This window comes from Physcomitrium patens, chromosome 23, assembly GCF_059467195.1.
Source record: "Physcomitrium patens ecotype Gransden chromosome 23, ASM5946719v1, whole genome shotgun sequence".
Taxonomy (NCBI): domain Eukaryota; kingdom Viridiplantae; phylum Streptophyta; class Bryopsida; order Funariales; family Funariaceae; genus Physcomitrium; species Physcomitrium patens.
In genome coordinates this window covers 634,633-655,194 of record NC_143432.1, presented here as the reverse complement: position 1 = coordinate 655,194, position 20,562 = coordinate 634,633, and the positions used below count along the sequence as shown (strand labels likewise).

The window sequence follows — 20,562 nt, the reverse complement described above, 5'->3', positions numbered from 1 at the left end:
TGGGTGGTAAGACGTGCTTCTCTCATTAGTACTATTAATGAAACCAGAGAATGTCAAGACATTTAGGTTAAATCAGACAAGGTCCTTCGCTTTTCATAATCAACCAGTGGCCTGCTGCTTTCTCTTGGCTATAGCCTTTAATCTTGTTTCATGTAGGGGGAACTAATTAATTTTGGGTTTAGATTGTTGCCTTGAAGTTCAATTTCGAATCAGATATTTCGGCATATAGATCTGTTGATTTCTTCCTTAACATTTTTTCGTCTCATTCAGTGATTGGAATCATAATGCATGTAATTGCGCACCTAGTTTTATATTCCTTTAGTTATCCTATTTAAGGTCCCGTGGAATACCTCATCATTTGTGAATATCTTCTAGTGTGCAATTTGCAGTATCACGTCATTCTTCCTAAGTCTTTTTCTGGATGGATGACTGATACCTGTGTTCTCAAAAGCCTGTAGGTCGTACCAGTTTGCTTTAGTGTTAGTCTGATTGCGAGCACACTAAGATAGATTGTGTGACTGTTCCTTGATGGCTCTGTGCTACTACTAGGCTAGTCGACTTCTCCATTGATTTCACGTAGTTGCATGTACTTCTCTAGAGTAGAGTTTCAAATTTCCTCACTCGAATGCTAGTAATGTGCCTAATATGCTGGTTTAACAGCTGCAGTGGCGCACATTATTTCAAGTTGTTGGCTTTCAAAGGTTCTGATCTTCGTTACTAGTATTCCTCAACCGTGCGGAAACGTTTCCACCTTTGACGATGGAACTTTTTCAGATACTACTGGAAATGGTGATCCCTTTTGTGCATGCTGCCCACAAATGCCAAAACATTTTTGGTTTGAGGGCCATCTGCGTTCTCAACGATGAAACTTTCCCGTTAGCTGGAAATGACTACTGACGTTGCTGCAGTGCAGCATTGTGTTCGGCATCATCCTCACCAATCGTTGTTTTTACCCCGTCTCCTGTTTTTCCATCCTTGTTTTTAAATGGGTAGTAGCTGTTTTTGAATCCTCCCCTCTTTGTCACCGTGAGTCTACGTTCTCTGCCTTGACTGGATCGTATTGAATATTTTCGTCTGATACTCCTAGAAGTAACGCATCCGCTCGATTTGGACCTTCACACAATCCAGTCCAAACGTAAAGGCTAGGATCACTTTCTTTCATATCCACAATGTCGGCCATGTCTAGCAAAAACTCAGTGACAGGTTGAAGAAGAGCTCGACGCGTCTTGTCATATCCATGACTTGCAAGGACACTAGATAATGGCCATCCTGTGAAGTCCAGGAACCAGCCTTCAAGGAGCTCGGCCCAAACACCGCCCGGGTTCCTTAACAGAGCCCAGAAAAGCACTTGTCTCAGACCCACCTTCGCTACTGAGAGAATTCGCATGTTCCGACGGCTTTGTGCAAGCGTGATGATTTGATCGTCAGGGGCAGGACCCAACTCGAAGCTCACAATGTCTGGCATCGCATGCAACAATGACTCTATTGATTTGAACTCACCCAAGCTGAGGGGTCGTCCACCAGTTCGGTCCATGTACACGGTGCGAAACTCTTCTATTGTGAGTCCATTCTCCATATAATCTGGACTTCCGAGTATCATCCGTGTTTCGTGTTTCAGCTTGTGGGACGGATTGCAGGATTGCTTTTGCACAGTGACCACGAGCTCTGTGGTCAGTGTTGGGGATGTCGGCAGCGATGCAAGGTTCTGCTCGTCAGATGACATCATGTCAAGTGGAGTTAAATCCCGATCCACAGCGCCGCCTTCTTCCGCCACTTCATGATGCTTAGCTTTTAAAGCTTCACTGTTTATCCTGGCAGGAAGTTGGGTGTCCATGGCCATGACTACATGATCATCGGGCTTTGCTGGTGAACTTATTGAGGAAGCAGCAGAGTTGTTAAGTGTTTCCTTGATTGCATCCACGTCTGATTTCTCCCCCTCGCCCTCCGGAATCCCTCCAGACACATCGCAATCCTGAAGGTCAAGCAGCGGAAATTCACCGTCCCGTAGCTTCACAATGAGGACACCATCCTCTCGGCATCCAAGGCGGACGAAATCTTCCATATCTTTCAGCAGCAATCGGAGTTCAGGGCAGTCAGGTAGCTGGAATTCCGACGGACTTCTGGATAAAGATTTCCCTGTTTTGATCAAATCCTTGAATATGTAACCATTTGAACTGAGGATCTCCCAAAGTTTACCCGAGAGCGTCTCTTCTAAACATTCCACAAGTTCCAAAGGTTCTAGGCCCGCTGGGTATCTTGCCAACAAAATGGCAAATACTGCTAACCTTAAGCCGGAGGTAATTGTGTTCAAGACGCGGTTGTTATCAAGGGTGTTGATGGGGAAGACCCACCTAGGATTTGAGGTTTGCGTTAGCATGACATCCCGCCATGCATCAATAAGCTCTTGCAGTGACTTGAAACCAAGGGTTGGTAAATCAAGTGGCACCGCAAACATTTTCTCATATACGGATGGCAAGCACTCGACTTCGATTCCACGGCCTTCGTCGTGTAAAGCAAGGAGTAGTCTGAGACGTAGTCGCACATGAGGGGACAGATCTTCCACGTTGTAAATCGATGCATCCCTGCCCAAGTTATTGCTCTCAGCTGCACAAAGTGCTCGAAGATCGGATAGCTCCTCCGGGGCCATTCCAACGGGTCCTGTTCTCGAACAATCAGGACTCGATCGTTCATCAGTATCATCGTCATCTGGAGATTGCTGGTTTTCCTCTACGTGCAAATCCGATTTACAACCACTTACCTCCCGATGGAACTGGCTTATACTCCCTGCCAAGCCCACGAAGGATCTCTCTTGAATCGATTGCCGTAGGAGGAACCCGTCTGTGAGAGCAGGGTCTTCAGCTCCCTTGCACAGATAGACTCGCGTCTGCTCTGCGCGTTCATCGAGATGAGCAATGTCTGGCATATCATGAAGCATGCACTCCACCGAAGCCGTGTGGTATCCATGATCGATGAGAACCTCATGTAAAGGTTGCCCAATCGCTCCTTCACAAAGTGATTCAATCGTGTCGAGGTGCAACCATTGGTGGGTTCTGAGTATCTCATACACGATCCTTCGGAGTCCCGACCTAATACCAGCTACAATGCGATGGTTTTTAGGAGTATCCACCAACTGCAGTTTGCCTTCGTCAATAAGTAGTAACCTCTGCACAACATGAGGCATGGATCTGCACAGCCTAGCAGACGTGCTGAAGCCCGAGGCTTCAACGGTTCTCCCAAATTTCTTTTCGTAAAAACTGGAGAAGGCAGTGACAGTTCGGCCAGCGACATGAAAAGCTGGTGAAATAAGGATGACACGGACTTGATATTGTAATCGTGCACGATACTCAGGTGGTCGCTCCAAATATGTCATGCACTCATCCTCCCAAAGATTAATGAAACTTCCGTTCTCTGGTACCTCAATTGTTGTTGGACTGGCAACCATGTCATCTTTCCTAGTTCCAGAAAATGCAGCATCTTGGCTTGCCCCAGATTTTACTGTATGAAGTTGGTTGTCCAAGCCTGCTGAAACGAGATATAACATCACACAGGTGAGAGGCACATAACATGTTGAGAAGGCACGCATTGTATGACATTGTAGCTGGCATCATCAGTAGTCAGAAACCATCAGTTGCGCATCATGGAAGGCGTTGGATATCGATTAAGACTCAGTCTGTTACCTTGGCTGGAAATGATGGATTCTGGGTCCCCTTTTCTCAAGGCTCTCTCAAGCGATGTTTTGACCCTATATCCATAACATTCCTTGACCTTCTGCATGATGAGGTCCCTTTCCATCTGCTCGTTGTCCAGGACTTGTGCAGGACCCTCGTGCTTCTCCTCCTCATCCTCTATGTTGGCTAGGGAGTCCACAGTGACTGATTTGAAACCTTGATCTACTCCTCCTTCACCTTCATACAACGATTCTGTGCTCGCAGCGTCGACTTCGTTTTCAGCGTTAATCAGTCTTTCTTCATCCGCCAGGAACAACCCATCATTCTCGCCATTCACAGCAACGACACTTGTGGTTAGTAAGCCTGACTTCACCATTTCCTTAACAGCAAGAGTCTCGGATAAATCCGCGGGGAAGGCTACTGGAATGTCATCTTCCTCTAACTCATTGTTATCGACATCTTCCCTAACAAGTTCTGGCGATCCCCAGCAATGTGCAAGTGCCTCGCGGTCTGGCTCGTTGTAGGGCATTTTACCCGATTTATTTGTGATGTACTGAAACAATGCTGTTTCTTGGTCACCGGACAGGCCGAAGCCAAATACGGACCATTTAATGCGATGGTCATCAGATTCTACTGGTATTCCTTTCTCCAAATCGTCTTTGAAACGGGAAGGCTTGAATTCCCTGCTCTTCCTCTCTTCACCACGAGATGGCTTCAGTCCTTGTTTCTTCGGGTCTTCCAGTTCTTGGATTGGGCGGATTTTCCCTTGAACAGCATCGTTTTTTGCTTCCAAATTTGTTTGAATTCCTTCACCAACATTTTTAGAATGATGTTCTAAGGAAAGGTTATCAGTGATAGAAGCATCAAGTTTCTTTGTTTCTTTTGAACATCCATTCGCGCCCAGGTCATCCTTATCTAAGACCAGAAGTGCGGGCAAGTCCAAAATGCTCGTGGGCGTTGCCATACCAGATCTTTTACATCATTCTTGCGAAATCAATTTCTTATGAGTGTTTTCTGAACCAGATACTCTCCATTAAAGACCCTCCCTACCGAAGCTTTGAAAACAGTATCTCGATACCCTTTGTGCCAGACTATTTTAGATTGGAGGGGAGAATGAAGTGAACAAATGAACGACACCGGTAAAAGGATCTCTTCGTTCAACGCTAATTTGTAAACAGGTGTGGCTAAAATAAGAAAGGTTCATGTGCTTAACTCATAAGGAACATGCTCATACTCAGCGGATAAATTCTTCGCTGAAAATTGCCGTTTTTACAGGTGATAACAGGTCGAGAAATATCGCTTGCGGTGATGTGAGTGTGAAATTGCACCACCAACACTTGATTCCAGAACACTTTGAAGCTTCCACCGACTCAACACCAACATATGTATGCTGCAAGCTGCAGTAAATCAGTTGAGTCAGAACGTACACATTGGGAGCTCGATGGACGCTGCACAAGATCGGGCAAAAGCTGGTCGCATCTCCAACTCCGTCGAATAAACTACTTGTTGTACAACACCGAAGCTGGCCATATCTCCAGATCTCTTGGTCATGACCACAACGAGAGACAATCCACTCCAACAATTCGACGGTTTTGTGGTTTCCAACGGTACGCGACTTACCCTAGGCCGGTGGCTCCGTCCTCTTGGAATCTCGTACCGTCCATTGGTAGAATGAATTGAACTGAGAACTCGTCGTGTGGGTGAACTGTGGAAATCGGTGATTAGTGTGAACCTTTCCCTTGACCATCACACGGATTAGAAGGTGCCTCATCGCAGCGAAATTGAATTTACCTTCCGGATATGCAAATCCTCCAACTTCTTTTGAGGGATTAGAAATAGCTGGGTTTCGTGAAAAGTGGTTATCCATCTGAACGACCGAAAGCTGGAATTCCATTCCATCACAAAAACAAGAGCACAGCCACCTTATCGTGTCGAGTCCCAATCGAACTGGACAAACTGTGAAACATCAAAGACAGGTACATATATGATAATTCAGAGAACTAAATCGTCTGTAATCCGAGGCACAATTTAAGGCAATCTAAATGCGCAATTTGAACTGCAACAGAGTGGTGCAGCTCAGAAAGTGATCACACCTTGATATATTGCAGCCAAGTCTGCAAAACCGTCGAGTACTTTCCTCATCTGTGTACGTTGATACAGCTGTCGCTTCTGTTCGCAAAAACCGAGGTAAGTTGTCCATGTTTTCCTCAAACTAGCTCAAAAAAAATACGCCACTGGAAGTGCTTCAATGTGGTACTCTGCAGACGAGGGGCTACCAGAGACTCGATTCAGCAAAACAATAACCACGCGATATGTTGACAGACAAGAGTATCGCCACATCCATATTTCCTGAGCCAAAAGAGAGATCTCACCGAAAGTGGTTCTTGCCTATTTCTACATATTCCACACAACACTCTACAAGCATATCGGATGTTTCTGAGGGGTGGTAAGCGAGCAACTTCGGCAACAATCGCAGTGCACCCCTCCATAATCTGCTGTACTCTAGTATCAAGAGGACTATACAGCTTTGTCTCTGCTTTTAACAATGCCAACTTCAACTCCAGCTGCCCTGCCGCCATTCCCCTCAATTCCAACTTCAAAATCCTTGGAATGTATACTTAATGACACTATTCATAAGATACGGGCTCTCTGGCTATGATTCACACTATTCATATTCAAGTCTGCTGTGCACATGCTCAGGTCCACATGATTTGTACACGGGGACCTCTCCTTCCTCAAATCTGTCAGAAAGTACTCCCTGTGTGCCTTCTTCTTATCCATACTGCATCTAAATAAAAGCAACTTCTGCACAGACACCACACTGGGGGGGCAAACACCAACGGAAAACCTCTACATGTATGCGACACCTTTACGCAGCACCACCCAATAGCCCCCCTCTGATAAACTTTTGCTAGTAGCACCAGATTCTCATCACGAGCTTCAAGGTTCATCCCAATCTGAAACCCTTGCAAAACTTAAAACAAAAATTGGGATAGCAGGGACCTTCCTAAGTTTTAGAAATTGGAAAAATCAAAGTCTACCTGGCCACATGTGATGAAGAGAGCTGCGAGTTGCTTCTCTGTTACCTGTAAGCCCATACCAAAGCAAACAATTTCCAATAACGTATTAACAATCAAAATTTATAAAACCAGGTTTTCAAAAGATTATATTTTCAACTAACATTTGACCCCTTCAGAAAGCTGAGTACACCGAGAAATAACAATTTGATCCATCCATTCAGCTCCAAATTGAATTGCAAGCTAATTCCCTTGAGTGATTCAAAGTGTAACCTCAAACCCATCTGGTCGCAAACGGAAACGTAAGCTATATCTTTGAAGTTATCTCACGCAAACTCTGCATTTGAGTTGTGTCTCGTTGGATGGCAACCTCTGCATTGCATTTTTTTAACCCTGAACTCCTTTAGTAGCCCCGCAGGAACTTCGAATTTTGGATCTAATGCGGAGGAGGGAGGAGGTGATAGCCCACAACGACCGAGACAATGACAAGCTTATCATTGTCAATGATCTAGTAATGATACTACAATTCTTTCCCTGCATGTGGATGGTTGACGCCGATCCATCCATTCAGCAATTGCATTCAGTCATCGGTTTGTCTGTGATGGCAGACCGGTGCACAGATTTTTGCAGCACCTCACCGCATTCTAATGCTTATAATTTGGAGCTTGGAGGGATTTTCTTGGTTTTTTGGGGGCGGAGCACTCAATTTGAGATTCATGTTCCACTTCATGGCCACTTTTCAACACCAGAATTGTCGAAATTGATCAAGAATTGACCACGAGCACTTTTTCTTTTTTTCCTTTTTTTTTTTTTCTTTATTTTTTTTTTTCTTTTTTTTTACTTTGAGGGGTTAGTGTTGTAAAAGCTGGTCATCGTTGCTCTGTTCAGTCTATTTTTGCCGTTTTGAAGGTGGGAGAGGTGAGTCGTTGTTTAGTTTTTGTGGGTTTTTGTTGTCATTCCTATTACAATGATGATGATGCTGCTGGTGATTGTTGGTGGCTGGGGGCGTTTCTGCTGCAGGTAGAGTTCATTGTGGGGTAAAAAGGAAGAGTACTGTGTGAGTGATTGATGTTTTGTTTGTCCTCTTTTGCTTTCTCGTCGGGGCGGGGATCATTGGTTTGAATATGGCAAATCGAATTTTGGAGGATACCAGGTTTCTGTTATTGTCGTGGATGCGAAGCGGGCGTGCACTGGCGCTACTGGAGCTGGTGAGTGTTGGCTATGGTTGTGTTTGGCATCTTCTACCAAGCATGACGCAATTACATAATTTTTTTGAATAAATGATATGGTTTTGGTTCGCGACTTTCTGGTGCATGGTTTGGCATGCGGGTTTTTGTTCGGCGATCGTTGATGTGGTGCACGTGAAGGGCAGGGATACGTCTGGTTGAAGCACCGCAATCCAGCAGGCAAGACGTGGCGGTTGCTTCACCGCAGCAAGCTTTTGTGGGAGCAGCTGGTTGCAGATTTAGTTGCTATGCTTGGGTTCTTCTGCAGTGGTTCTCAATCTCTTCATTATGTATATGAAATTTGTTATGTGATCTTGTCTGTTGCAGTTGAAATATTGTATTCCATTTTGTTGTGTACAGTGTCACCATATTATTTGTTATCAAATTCCATTGTCATTATGTTATTATTTTCTGATATTGAATATTAATATGATGGATTGAGTGGAATCGTTCCTCTTTCTTTTCTTTTGCAAATCTTTGTCAATTTCAAAGAGACATCTGAATTGGTGTTATTGTGAGGCTCATACTTGTTTTATTCTTATCTCTCCTTTTGTTTTCTCAATTTGACTAGTAATGACAATTGCAGAGTCCTGATGCTGCGTCGACACTTGCAGAGTTCCTAACATCACAATGTTATCCATCTTTTCTTTGGTGCCTATTGTAGCAGCATTTGCACGTGGGCAAGACAATAGAGATAAAGGAAAGAGGAGAAGAAGCAGCAGGAGTAGGCACGGAAGACGCACATGTCGACGCAGCATATCGAAATCACGCAGTGGATGATCACGAATGAAGCTGCCAATTGCAAGAAAACTTGTTCACGGAGTAAAAAGACGATGTCGAAGGTTATTTGTAGTCAGGGACTCAAACTAGCAAAACAGGTGGTATGGCACATTGGTGTGGCAAATTGGTGGACAATTTTGATTGGTACCAGAAGGCAAGAGTGAAGTTCTACTCAACGTTATTGGTGGAACTTGACAAGTATGTTGGCAATGCTAGACATCTTGTCTTTTGCCTCCAATACATTAGCAATTGTAAGGTCATTGTAGAGAGGATCAACTATCTTTGGATGCAACACTTCATGCAGGCCAAAACATTACAAGGCAAATGCAAATCGGTAAGCTTATGATTAATATAGTGCAACTGGCACACATCAAATAAGAGAGCATGTTTCATTTGAAACTCCTTAGATGTCACTTATGCAATATTTTATAAAGTATATTTAAAGTTGATTGATGTTATTAACATTTTATTAGTAATTTGTAGGCAAGTTTCAATAAAGGATATTCAATGAGAACATAGTTGAGAACATTGGCAAGGTACATTTTATAATTAATGTGAAAAATAGCAAGAATCTCGGCTTTTGAGGTAAAAACAATATCAAGTATATGGACTTTGTGTCCATAGAGATGGGCATGATAATGGTCATCTATATGATTGATCATTCATAATAATATGTATGCCTTTCATGATCTTCGAGAATGAGAATTATTCCTATCTAATCCTAGGCATATTAAACAACATTTCTGGTGTATCTTATTGGTCGACTAAGAAGGACTTCATGACAAAAGAAATATAGCTACAATGGCTTAAAGAATCATGTGCTCGACAATACAATTTTCCTACCATCAATATACTAGAATCATGGATTATTTACATGGACATCTACAATACAAACAACAACAATCTAGAGGTTTTCAAGAGCCTTGCAATATTAAGAGCCAATATTTGCAAGCTTATAGGATGCACAATTAATAAGGTCCAATTCTACAATAACTTTATAATCTGCAAGATTAAAGATACTAGATCAAATTTATGGAAGCACTACAAGTTCAAGGTCTTAAAAGATGGTATTTAGATAAATATGTTAAGAGCCATTGAAAACCTTGGTAAGCCATTCTTTTTCAAGCTTATACAAGAAACAATCAAGTATGCTAACAAAATGAGGGATGAAAATGGCCTCATATATGCCAGCAAGACCATACTTTGGTATGGTATATTGCTTGATATGATTGGTAAGAAAAATATCAAATAATTCTTGCACAAATTATAGTTGATTGTGGCCAAGTATAAAGTTCATTTTTATAGTGAAGTTGAGCCATTTTTTTGTTTACATGAATAATCTGATTATTGATCTATAATAATAAAAATAAATAATAAATAATTATATTACTAAACAATGAATTAATAATCTCTTTTATCTTATGAATGCATGCTTCTATTCTTGATAGCTTAATAAAATTATTAATAAATTTGTCAAAAAATTTGGATATAATGGAAGATTAAGTATAGATTTGATGATCTTAGCAATTGTTTAACTTTCTTGTACTTGTAGTATTAACATGAGTTTCATCTATTTAATTTTTGATAAATTTTTGTATTTGTTTGTTGCAATGAATATGAAGTCCTCCAATAAGGTGGACAAGTATAATGTACATATATATTTATTCCAATAATTACTTATATGACTAAGTAGAAGTAACTAAAAATAGAATAATTTCATAATATTTTTTATAATAACTTCTTGAAAGCTTTATAGATGCTACTTTGATTTTACAAGTGTTTGTAATTAATTAATAAACTAGAAACTTGGTCAACAAGTTAGCCACGTATGAAATGTGTTAATAGCTTGTGGAATAAGCTAATTATATGGCCCACATATAGATAACTTAATTTGCAAGTTAAGACATGTGTGTAATAAAGTCAACAAGTGTTGGAGATTTTATAGCACATTGCTACATAGCTTCAAGTTAGAGTATATATGGAGGCAAGAATGAATCATTCTTCACTCTTGTCAATGCCTTCATAGTCCTTAAATTTGTTTCAATACTTTTCAATCTTCTTCTATTTGGCCAAAACTATTCTAATTCAATATTATATCATCTTTGAGTGATTATTTAGTCTTTTTGAATGAAACAAGAATATATTGACTTTTTTAGTTCTTTGAAATTCATGTCCTTGACAACAAAGAAGGCTTGCATGGCAAATGATTTGATTAATTTAATTGTTTGAATTAAGAGAAGTACAATTTTGCAAACATTGCAAAGTGTACAAACTATTTAAATGTGAATTTGATCAATGAATATCACATTGTGTGTGATACACACTAGGCTCTCATGTCCAAATATATCACTTCACAAAATAGATATACACTAATTAGGGATATCTGTGAAGCTTTCTACTCTGCATGACTTTAGCAGGAACCTTGAATCTCAGCCTCGCACTCCGACGTCACACCTCAACTCTGCAGTCCCCATGGCGAGGATGGCTCCGAATCCCTTTACCTGGCGGGTCCCAGGTTGCGTTCGTCGGAGCTTGTACGAGAATACCTACCTCGGTCGTGAAACGTCGTCCAAAAATCCAACGAATCCATGCAATCACGCACCTTCCCCTCCGTTTTGAAAGCTTCGGAAAATTGGGTTTAGCGCCAATCGACGGCAGATTGATGTAGTTGAGTGTAGTAATCTCGGATTCATTTCAACTTCGTAATGTTAATTTCCGATGCGCTGAAGGAGATGGTGTTTTCTGTGTGAAATTCGGATTGATGTAAGTGGAAGGATTGTAGAAATTGCCCTCTCGGATAACACCGTGCTCTTTTAGATAGGCCTCGGCAGGTGATATGGCTGCAAAATGTGGTCGTGAAGAATTTTGGTAGTTTACCAGTCTGAATTGCATTTTCAGACTGTCCTTCGATGTTCTGGTGTCAATTTAGTAAATCATACTGCAGTTGCTGTCATCTTATCACTTTTTTTTTGAGGTTTGTTATTTTTTTTTAATCCTTGGAGGTGGTGTAGAGTTGTCAAATCCTCCTGAAGGAAGTAATAGCAAGCAGTTGCGAAGAGGCGAAGAGTTCACTCGGGCCGGAGTGTTGTGAAATTGGTTTTGGAGATTGTGTATTGTTGAAGTCACGACGCAAGAGGGAATGCAATCGATACAATGGCTGCGTATTCAACTTCCTCATCGAGCTCCCTTCTTTTGACAGCACGGATTTCTCCCTCTCCAGAATTATTTGCGAGCAGAGGAGGGCGCAATGCTTCCTTGACCAATGCTCGCGGTCGTGGCGCCCATTTGAGGATGCTAGTGTTGCCTTCTAAGCTAAGGCGGCCTGGTGTTCAACTCAAAGGACAGCGAGAAAGTACTTTGATTGCTAATGCCTCTACAACCTCAGTGCAAGGTATTGCGTTATGGCTAAGTTTTGTATCATTACGTGGCTTTCGGAAGGATAAATAGTCTGTATCACCATACAATCTCAGTTCTTATCCCTAATTATTCGCTGCGGATCCAGACAACTTTCTTTCTACATGGATGACTTACATTTGCGGATACTCCCTTAGTGTGGCAAGCTGAAGGCCGTATTCGATTCGACAAGCAACGTCTGGGATCTGAGTAACATTTTTCTTGAGTCAAGTAATGAGGATTATGTAGCACGAATTGAGAAAGCAACTTTTTGAAGCACATATCTTCGTCTTTTTATGATGCAATGTAAGAACTCAATTGTGGAAATGGGTGTCGCAGGTCTGGATGCAGATGTGGAGGCTCGTATTTCATTAGCAGCCAGCACCGGTCGATTAGATCTTAGTGATTGTGGTATGCTTTCATTTCGTGTAATTACTGTCTGTATTTAAAACTAGTTCGAACTAAGTGCAGAATATTCTCATGTGTGAATTTTATATTATTGATTCTTAAAGTAGTTCAATTTTCAAGCTTGCAGTATCCAAAGTCAACGAGGTTAGACTGCCCCTAAGAAACCTTCAGCGCTGGTGACTTGAAATGTGTCATATTATGTCGAGAGAAACACGTCGTATAAATCGGAGTTTTAGTATCGCAACCTCAAATTCTATAGCTCGTGGTGAATTTCTGTTAAAATCAACGTGCTCCTGTAGGTCTTGAGGAAGTACCTCCCCGGGTGTGGGAGATTGAGGACCTTGTTGATCTCTCCCTCGCTGGTAACAGGATTACCTCTTTGCCAGCAGACATCAAAAACCTGCGAGCTGTATGACCCTCCAACTCTCTGCTTTTTTTTTTTTTTTTTTTTTTGTGTACAATAGTATCACTTTCTCACAACTTTCTTTTTTAAAGTTTTACGTACTTGGGCCATATCAATAGTTGCAGATTCGTACTATGGCAATAAGGGGTATGTTGATGCGAGTGACTACCTATCACATATAGTATGCGGTGACTCTGCTATTTACTTGAGCCCTCACAATGTACCATATATCCTCTCGAATAGTCATTATGCCAAAATGTGTTTTCAACCAGCTCTTGAGATGTACGGTAATCATCAACTCATTTTAGCCGAATATAGATTCATCTCTCTCAAGCGGGAACTATTAATCTACGAGTCAGTCGTGTCCTGTGTTGTGTACTGCTTTGAATATCAGCTGGAACTGTGATTGCGAACAGCTGCGCAGGCTGGGCCTAGCTGGTAATTCGCTGAAAGAGCTGCCACAAGGAATAGGGAATCTGCAACAGCTTGAGGGTTTATGGATTCATGGAAACAATCTTCAATCATTGCCTCCACAGGTTTGCAGCCATGGTTCTTCTTCCTAGAAAGTTCGTTTATCTTTACAGATGCTAAATCGATCAGATTTTTAAAAACATCTGCACAACCCAATTTCCACTGATCTAAACCTGTTGAAGAAGATGGTAGTCTTCTTAGCACTAGCGAGAGCCCTACCATCGGACGGTTCAGCGCATTAAATCGATGATGTGTGATTACAGATAGGAGAGCTAAAACAGCTGAAGATGCTGGCACTTGCAGGAAACAAGCTAACCGAGCTTCCAGAATCTATTTCTGGCCTTACAAGTCTTCAAGTACGTTGCAGAAATGTGTCGTTTCCGTTCACGATAGTGTGTGTCTTTAGGAGAGCTACATTGACATCATTTAGGAGGTTTGATCTGTTTTCACTATGCACGACAGTTTCCCATTTTTTCCTCATATTCGTTGGATTGCAATATGCAGTAACGAGCTAGATTTTTGTGTACTAGATTCTCTCAGTTGCGGGCAACAAATTGCGGGGGCTCCCATCCGGTAGGTTTCTTTCCACCTCTGCATCACTCTCTAGATTCTGATCCTTGTTTACAATTTTCATTCGGAAGGTTTTGCTTGTCTTTTTCATGCCCTGGCCACTTGCTCTTGAGTGTAAGTTGTACCTCATTCACTTTTCACTATCTTCTAGATAGTAATCTGTATAATCAAAACATGATGGTGGCAGGCATTGGAAATCTGAAAGCGTTGACTATTCTAGCAGTGTATGGGAACGCCTTACTTAGTCTTCCCGAAAACTTGACAAAGCTTACATGCTTACAAGACCTTTGGCTTCAGGTTGGTGGAACTTGACAACATTTCTGAGAGTCGATACTTACACATCAACTTCACACAAACTCGCAGTATCTTTTATTCCTGACATGAAACATATGCGGAAGCCCTCTGAGCTACAGTAACGAATTCCTTCGTTTAACACAAGCACTTTCATTATGTAACATCTGGATCCTGCAAAGGCTAGTATTATTGATTTACTTTTTGTGTTATGCATATATTATGCGTCAATCTTTCTTACATTGATCTCACGCTGTTTCGAAACCTAGTCGAGTTCTTTTGAAAAAGAACACGGACCTGCGCTAATTACATTTTGAGCAACAATACAATAGGACATGTGCGGCTCAGATGATTGATAAGTGGTATATCAGGGCAACGAGCTTGAGGCGCTTCCCGAATCATGGGGAAGAATGTGCTCATTGAAGCAGTTGTCTTTGGCTGACAACCGACTTGAAGCTCTTCCTGAATCTATTGGAGATCTTCAATCGTTAGAAACTCTTTGGATGTAGGTAATATCTCCACCTTTACTTATTATGGCTCACTGTGTATGGACAGCTCCGTGTATTTGCTGTTAATGCTCGTTAAAAAGAAAGTATGCCCGGCTCTAACTGGATGCCACGTTCTTCCAATCATCAGATATTGCAACAAGCTCAAAACATTACCTGAGAGTCTTGCAGCACTGAAAAAACTTCAATACATATGGGCAGAGGTAGGTCGCTGTTGCCTAAATCATCTGCTCAGTCCTTATCCTAGCTTGCAAGGTCCGTTGATCACTTCAGCAGTGCTTATAGTCGACTATGTCAATTTGAAACTTATTATGGCTTGCCTGGTATTTGAAGCTTGTGCTTATAGTCGACAATGTCAATTTGTGATATAAATTGAATTTTACAGCTCGCGAACACGGCTGATAACGGTAGGTCGGATCCTCCTCTGTGGTTAGGGGTTGATTTAGAGCAGTTTGTGATTTCTACGGCCCTGGATGTGCAGACTGTAGATTACATCAGTTGGCATGTGTATCTGAACATGTTCTGGCACCTACAGGGAAATCCTCTGGAAGGTGAACCTCTTCGGGAATCGTTGGCATTGCTTGCTGGCGTAAAAGCTCTGGGTATCAGCTCTAATGTGGTAATATCTGGACAAGCATTTGGATTTTGGATACTCTTTTCCTGCCTAGGACAGGTTTGGTAGCTTCTGAATAATCATCGGAAACGAATTTGAACTAATGGGATTTTGGTAAAGCTGAAATAGCTTTCCAATGTTAGTGTGTATTCATTCACACTTTTGGGTTAAGGCATGTGTTATGCTGAAGTCTTCACGATAGCTCTCACGCGTTTTCTATTATAAAGAATTTTTTAATTCTTTACTTAGCTTAAATTCGAGTTCATGAAATCTACCTTGCAGATCTTTCCAAGTGCGATGCCAGAATCAATGGAGAAGGCACTGTCTCTTTCAGAAATTAGTGGATCCGGTGACGCATTGGAGCGTGGAGGTTACTTTAAGGTACCTTAGGGTGCTCGTTCAGTTTCTGATAAGATGATGCAGTCCTGCTTGAATTAGATTCTGATACATCTGACGTGAATGTTTGGAATCGAAGATCTTATCTTTACGCTAAACACGTTACGCTTAACAAGTCAAGACAATAAATTCCAAAGCAGAGTATAGAGAGTTTCACTAAGAATGAAAGGAGCAGGAACACCTTTACACATGATAAAGGTAACAATTCACTATATGAATGTATATTCATAACATGACATTCTACGCCTCTTGTTGGACTAGTATTTACGAAACGAACAGTCTAGACACAACTGATGAATTTCATTAAGTGTATCAGCTTCAACAATGGAACTTGGGAAAGAAAGCAGACACTGTGATTGTGGCCTTTGGTAGCGCCCCAGCTGTTCCCAACTGGTGCGCCTTCTTAACATCTCAGCTTCGTTAACGTTGACATATGAGTTAGTGGTGTGGGTCGAGCTAGTGTGGAGTTGAAATAAAATTCAATTGTCCCAGCTCATCGAGGATAAACTTCTGTTAAGCAATTGTTAGTTTGTCGAGGGATTTCAATGCATGACATGTTCAATGGACATGCTAGTTATTCTCTCAAACTCTGCCTTTATATGCTCAAACCTGCTCCTCCTCATCTGTGGAGGACATTTCATTTCCCTCAATTGTACGCACTCCTTGACATTGCGTGGAACATTGGAGCAGGGCTGGCTTGCTGTCAAAGGTTAAGGCAGAGATGAAGAGGAAACAAGCTACGTCAACCTTCGATATTTTGTTTGTTGTTGACAGCAAGAGGTCTTGGTATACACATGAAGATAATGTGGAACTCGAAAACTATGCGGAGTCGTCTACCAGTTCAGGGAGCGGAAATGTTTCTTCTGGAATGGGGAATTACTACAGAAGAGAACTGGAGGTTGCAGTTAAACCGTACAGGCGGGTGATAATGCTTGGCGATTCCATGGGCGCTAGTGCGGCGCTTATGTTTTCTCCATTGGCAACAGCAGTAATCGCTTTTTGTCCACAGGTACAGCAAGCCAAATCATCATTATCACAATCTGCACAAGTCCAAAGTTTGGCATTTCTAAAAACCGGAGATGAGATGAGTGTTTCCTCTCCCTTAATCTAGCGCTGGATCAAAGAAATACTTTTAACTTCTAATCACTTCCTTTGTTATTTTGTGCTTTATGATTCGTGAGTTCTCTGTGAGGATGCTCGTGTTACTCTGGGACATTCGTAGTGACTCACTCCACTACATCTTTTGCCAAACATGATGGAAACGGATTGAAATTGACAGATTTTCCTTTTTTATTTTGTTTTTTTTGCTTTTGTATTTGGCAGGTCGACTTGAGCACTTCTTCTATCAGGCCAGGCCATTCTTATTCATGGCTTAAAATCTTCAAGGACGAGCTCTTAAGTGCTGTATCATTGTCATCTGCAAGAATCATTGTCCACTCGGGTACATGGTCACATGATGTCAATCAGGCGAAACTACTACCCTCTGACAAGGTTACCAAAACGGCCCCTTTCCCTTTTTTTTTTTTTGCCTTTCTTTTTTTTATTTCCCTTGGAGCCCAGTTGAGGGCTATGCCAACTCATACATCAACTTTGAAGTGATATTGACAATTCCAAGTTAGTTAATGAAATGCTAGTGCAAGAAGATGCTTGTGGTATATATCCGTTTTCTCTTAAGTAACGCCCTCTTCCACTTGAATGTTCGTAGGTGAACCTGAAGATCCACGATGTAAACGACCACCGTCTAGCACTGGCACTCAACACACAGAACCAGCTCCTAAATATCGTTTTGCATGAGATACAGGAGTGTAATCTTACGGTACAATAGTAATCATCATCATCATCATCATTAGATTGACAGTAAGAAATACAACCATTAATCATGGCTCAGACAAGTCAATTTTAAACACTCTGTTCCCACGTATTACCCCAAAAATTGTTCAATAAAACGCTGCTGCTAAATTCCCCTCACAGTTCAACATTCTCTGCCACGAAGCTCAGGCATGATTTCCTTGGTCGGTTTCACCGAAATTACTCTGGACAGAATCGACTTTCTTTGAAACCTGAACTCCATTTCAGTGGAGCCAAGAGGAAGATGGAACAGGCTTCAAGGATGATCAAGTTTCCTGTATACTAAATTTAGGCTCGAGGAGTCCAAGCCTGTGTGTTGATCAGCTATTCAGGGCGTAGAATGCTATAATGAGGCTTGGAGTTTGTAGCCAACTTGTTTTGAGCTAGTGTCTGTATCTTGGTTCATCCTGTCTCTCCATGGTAATTGGGGTATCCATGATTGGAGAGATTCCATGGCAGGCTGGACTACACCACCCAAAGCCAGAGACGTGAATCACAGTTTAGTTATTTCAATTCTGACGCATCGATTCAGGCTGGACCCGGTTCCGGGATTTCATCACGTTAGTGTGCAGATTCGCACCATTAGCAATGGATTTCTATTGGTCATGAGTCTTTGCATTTCGGATCAGATTTCCCATCGAGGTTTTATTCTGAAACCGAGCCAACCAACCGACGTCACTGTGCCACAAGTGGACGAGAATGACCGCAGTAATAACAGCTAAATGTTATCAAGGGTGGATCCTCCTTTTGGAAGCGCCTTGTGGCGGTTCTGGCCCCAGACGTCACGCTGCGAAGTGCAACCAGCCTGTGACTATGAAGGAAAAAAAAAAAAAAAAAAAAAAAAAAAAAATCACAGGAGAGATCATCCACGCAACACTCACCAACACAGGCTGAAAATATCCTCCTCCTCCACCTCCTCCAAGAAGTTTGTGATGTGATTCGGAGCCGTTAAGGGTGCAGCAAATGGTCACACAAAAGCAAAATGTAAGTAGCATGACCCTTTTGCCTTACGACACATTAGGGTTTTCCTTGGCTGTTGTAACTTGAGCAAACATATCAGTGATCGATCTTTAGTATTGTTGTTGTAATTGTCACTACTAGAATCCCTGTTTCACTGCCCTACAGTCAGCCCCCCTGCTGACATCTAACAATGTTATTTCACCCATCTCCCTTGGTCTAAAACTGATGCCTATCCATCCACGTTCTACCCATTTTCCCCATGCAAATTATGCCATCACATTTTGTCAGGTTGCTGAGAAGCTTGATGTGTAGGTGGTAGGTGGGTTGTGTGGGGGCCACTTTGCATGTGGACTATTGTGCACCTTGATCTACCTCTGAGTTGAATCAGCATTTCACCACATCCAGCGGTTGGTTTGAAAAGGGGAAGGGTACATTGATCCAGTGGAGAAGGCATGCATGCGAAGGAAGAGAGGGAGGGAGGGCAGTGAAGATATCAACCCTATCATTCCAAACATGTGAAGGTGCTGCCTTTACTCAAAGCCCATATTAATGGATGAGGTGGATTCCTCCCTGGTTGGAAAACTCCATGGCTCTGGGAGTTCTACTTTTCCTCCACACCTTTTTAGGAGTTCTTTTTCCAGCTCCCCCTTTCATGAGCCACTCACATGCCACTGTCCCTAGAGCATCCCAAAAGCAGACTGGGAGCTAGAAGAGAGAGAGAGAGAGAGAGAGAGAGAGAAAAATAAAAGAAAAAAAGAAAAGGGTATATCTTCTCCCACTCCCTTGAAAGCCTGGATGGTTCCCAACCTTGAATTCCTAGCTGAGCTACAAGTGTGTGTGTGTGTGTGTGTTGTTTGTGTGTTTTATTTTTATTTTTATTTTTAAAATCTATTCCAAGTATTCAGAGCATTTTCTGTACTGCCAAATCCTGCAAAACAGCAACTTCAGAATGCAAACTAATAATGTAATTAATATTTATAAAAGCAAACCAAAAATGTGGTTTCATTCTATGGCACCTAGAGTGCAAGCAACTAGGTGCCAATCCACATTTGTGATCTTTGCAGACATCTTTAATTTTGTGATGCACTGACCTTGGGAACATGGTGAAAGAATAAAATCCTTGAATAATGGATACAGAGATAACTTATAAAACATGCAACAACACAACCCAACAAGTAAAGTGACTCAATAGCCCTGGAAAAACACTCACATGTTTTGCACTGGTGCTCTCTTCACATTGATGGAATGTTGTGATTCACAGAATCAATTGACTTGCCAGACTTTGACCCCCCCCCCACCCAAAAAAAAAAAAACCACAGAGAAAAAAGAAAGAAACATCTCTAGTGCTCCAATCAGCAACTAGGCTGTGTTTTAATTTTTAATTTTTTTAAAAAACGTGCACTTTGTATTGTCCACTGAAACTACTCAAGATTCTTCCAACAAAAAGGCACTTTTGAAGATATTTTAAAAAATATTACTATTTTATTTTATTTGAGGAGGGATGCATCTAATATTTGTGTGGCAACTGATAGAAGAGGAGGATAAAGATAACAACATGATCCTCTATATTGAGAATCTTAACTTCCAAAGTTACAAGATGGTTTTTACATGTGGATGGAGGAGTTGGCTTGATTGGTTGTTAATGGATTGTTTTATTGAATAATTCTTTGAGATATTACAAACGTTTTTGGTGAAGATCTCCCTAATCACATAAATAGGCATGGGTAGATAATCTCCATGAAAAAACACAAAGAGCATCATTCCAATCCACAAAAATCTACTTTGAAATCAATAGAATATTCCTCTTCTCCACCACACTCTTTGGTTTTTGTTATGCATTCCCACCATTATAAGGAAAGATGGTTCTTTTCCACAATCTGGATTGGGCAATTAAAATCTCACTAAATTCATTAAAAATTTCATATCATTTCCCACCATGGAAATAAAAATATCTTCTTTTTCTTCTTTTTAATTATGCATTGTATTTTTTGTTTACCACCATCTAAACCAAT

The 20,562-nt window shown here is 41.5% G+C and overlaps 3 protein-coding genes and 1 long non-coding RNA gene across 17 annotated transcripts; 3 read left to right on the top strand and 1 right to left on the bottom strand.

Moving 5' to 3' along the window:
• Positions 1-238: 238 nt before the first annotated feature.
• Positions 239-7,166, bottom strand: LOC112275934 (uncharacterized). Of its 6 annotated transcripts, none has more exons than XM_090246404.1 (6): positions 6,959-7,094; positions 5,762-6,754; positions 5,289-5,624; positions 3,678-5,065; positions 1,501-3,522; positions 239-1,113 (listed from the first exon to the last, which is right to left on the bottom strand). In XM_090246404.1, the coding sequence occupies exons 4-6, from the start codon at positions 4,630-4,632 to the stop codon at positions 1,022-1,024; spliced, it is 3,069 nt and encodes a 1,022-aa protein (XP_090102530.1). In that variant the 5' UTR covers positions 4,633-5,065; positions 5,289-5,624; positions 5,762-6,754; positions 6,959-7,094; the 3' UTR covers positions 239-1,021. The 6 variants fall into 6 exon arrangements, with proteins under 6 accessions (XP_090102530.1, XP_024362493.3, XP_090102528.1 ...); XM_024506725.3 differs by having other exon boundaries at positions 239-3,522; positions 5,762-5,926; positions 6,710-6,754; XM_090246402.1 differs by having other exon boundaries at positions 239-3,522; positions 7,056-7,166.
• A 146-nt stretch (positions 7,167-7,312) lies between these two features.
• Positions 7,313-9,100, top strand: LOC112275937 (uncharacterized). 8 transcript variants are annotated; one of them, XM_090246407.1, is made up of 4 exons: positions 7,313-7,705; positions 7,839-7,893; positions 8,058-8,181; positions 8,579-9,100. In XM_090246407.1, exons 1-4 carry the CDS (start codon positions 7,653-7,655, stop codon positions 8,689-8,691), a joined length of 345 nt encoding a protein of 114 aa, XP_090102533.1. In that variant the 5' UTR covers positions 7,313-7,652; the 3' UTR covers positions 8,692-9,100. The 8 variants fall into 8 exon arrangements, 5 of the variants coding, with proteins under 5 accessions (XP_090102533.1, XP_090102532.1, XP_090102535.1 ...); XM_090246406.1 differs by having other exon boundaries at positions 8,576-9,100; XR_016500188.1 differs by having other exon boundaries at positions 7,313-7,603; positions 8,058-9,100.
• A 2,212-nt stretch (positions 9,101-11,312) lies between these two features.
• On the top strand, positions 11,313-17,712 carry LOC112276180 (uncharacterized). Of its 2 annotated transcripts, none has more exons than XM_073530627.2 (16): positions 11,313-11,454; positions 11,703-12,082; positions 12,424-12,495; positions 12,792-12,901; positions 13,312-13,431; positions 13,630-13,722; positions 13,897-13,939; positions 14,124-14,233; positions 14,599-14,732; positions 14,864-14,936; positions 15,269-15,349; positions 15,629-15,727; positions 16,059-16,135; positions 16,433-16,751; positions 17,066-17,233; positions 17,448-17,712. In XM_073530627.2, the coding sequence occupies exons 2-16, from the start codon at positions 11,845-11,847 to the stop codon at positions 17,565-17,567; spliced, it is 1,857 nt and encodes a 618-aa protein (XP_073386728.1). In that variant the 5' UTR covers positions 11,313-11,454; positions 11,703-11,844; the 3' UTR covers positions 17,568-17,712. The 2 variants fall into 2 exon arrangements, with proteins under 2 accessions (XP_073386728.1, XP_024363042.1); XM_024507274.3 differs by having other exon boundaries at positions 15,269-15,352.
• Positions 17,713-18,435: 723 nt separating this feature from the next.
• On the top strand, positions 18,436-19,441 carry LOC149986458 (uncharacterized). Its single transcript, XR_016500278.1, has 2 exons — positions 18,436-18,574; positions 18,863-19,441. It is a non-coding gene; the product is annotated as an uncharacterized LOC149986458 (long non-coding RNA).
• The last annotated feature ends 1,121 nt before the right edge of the window (positions 19,442-20,562 follow it).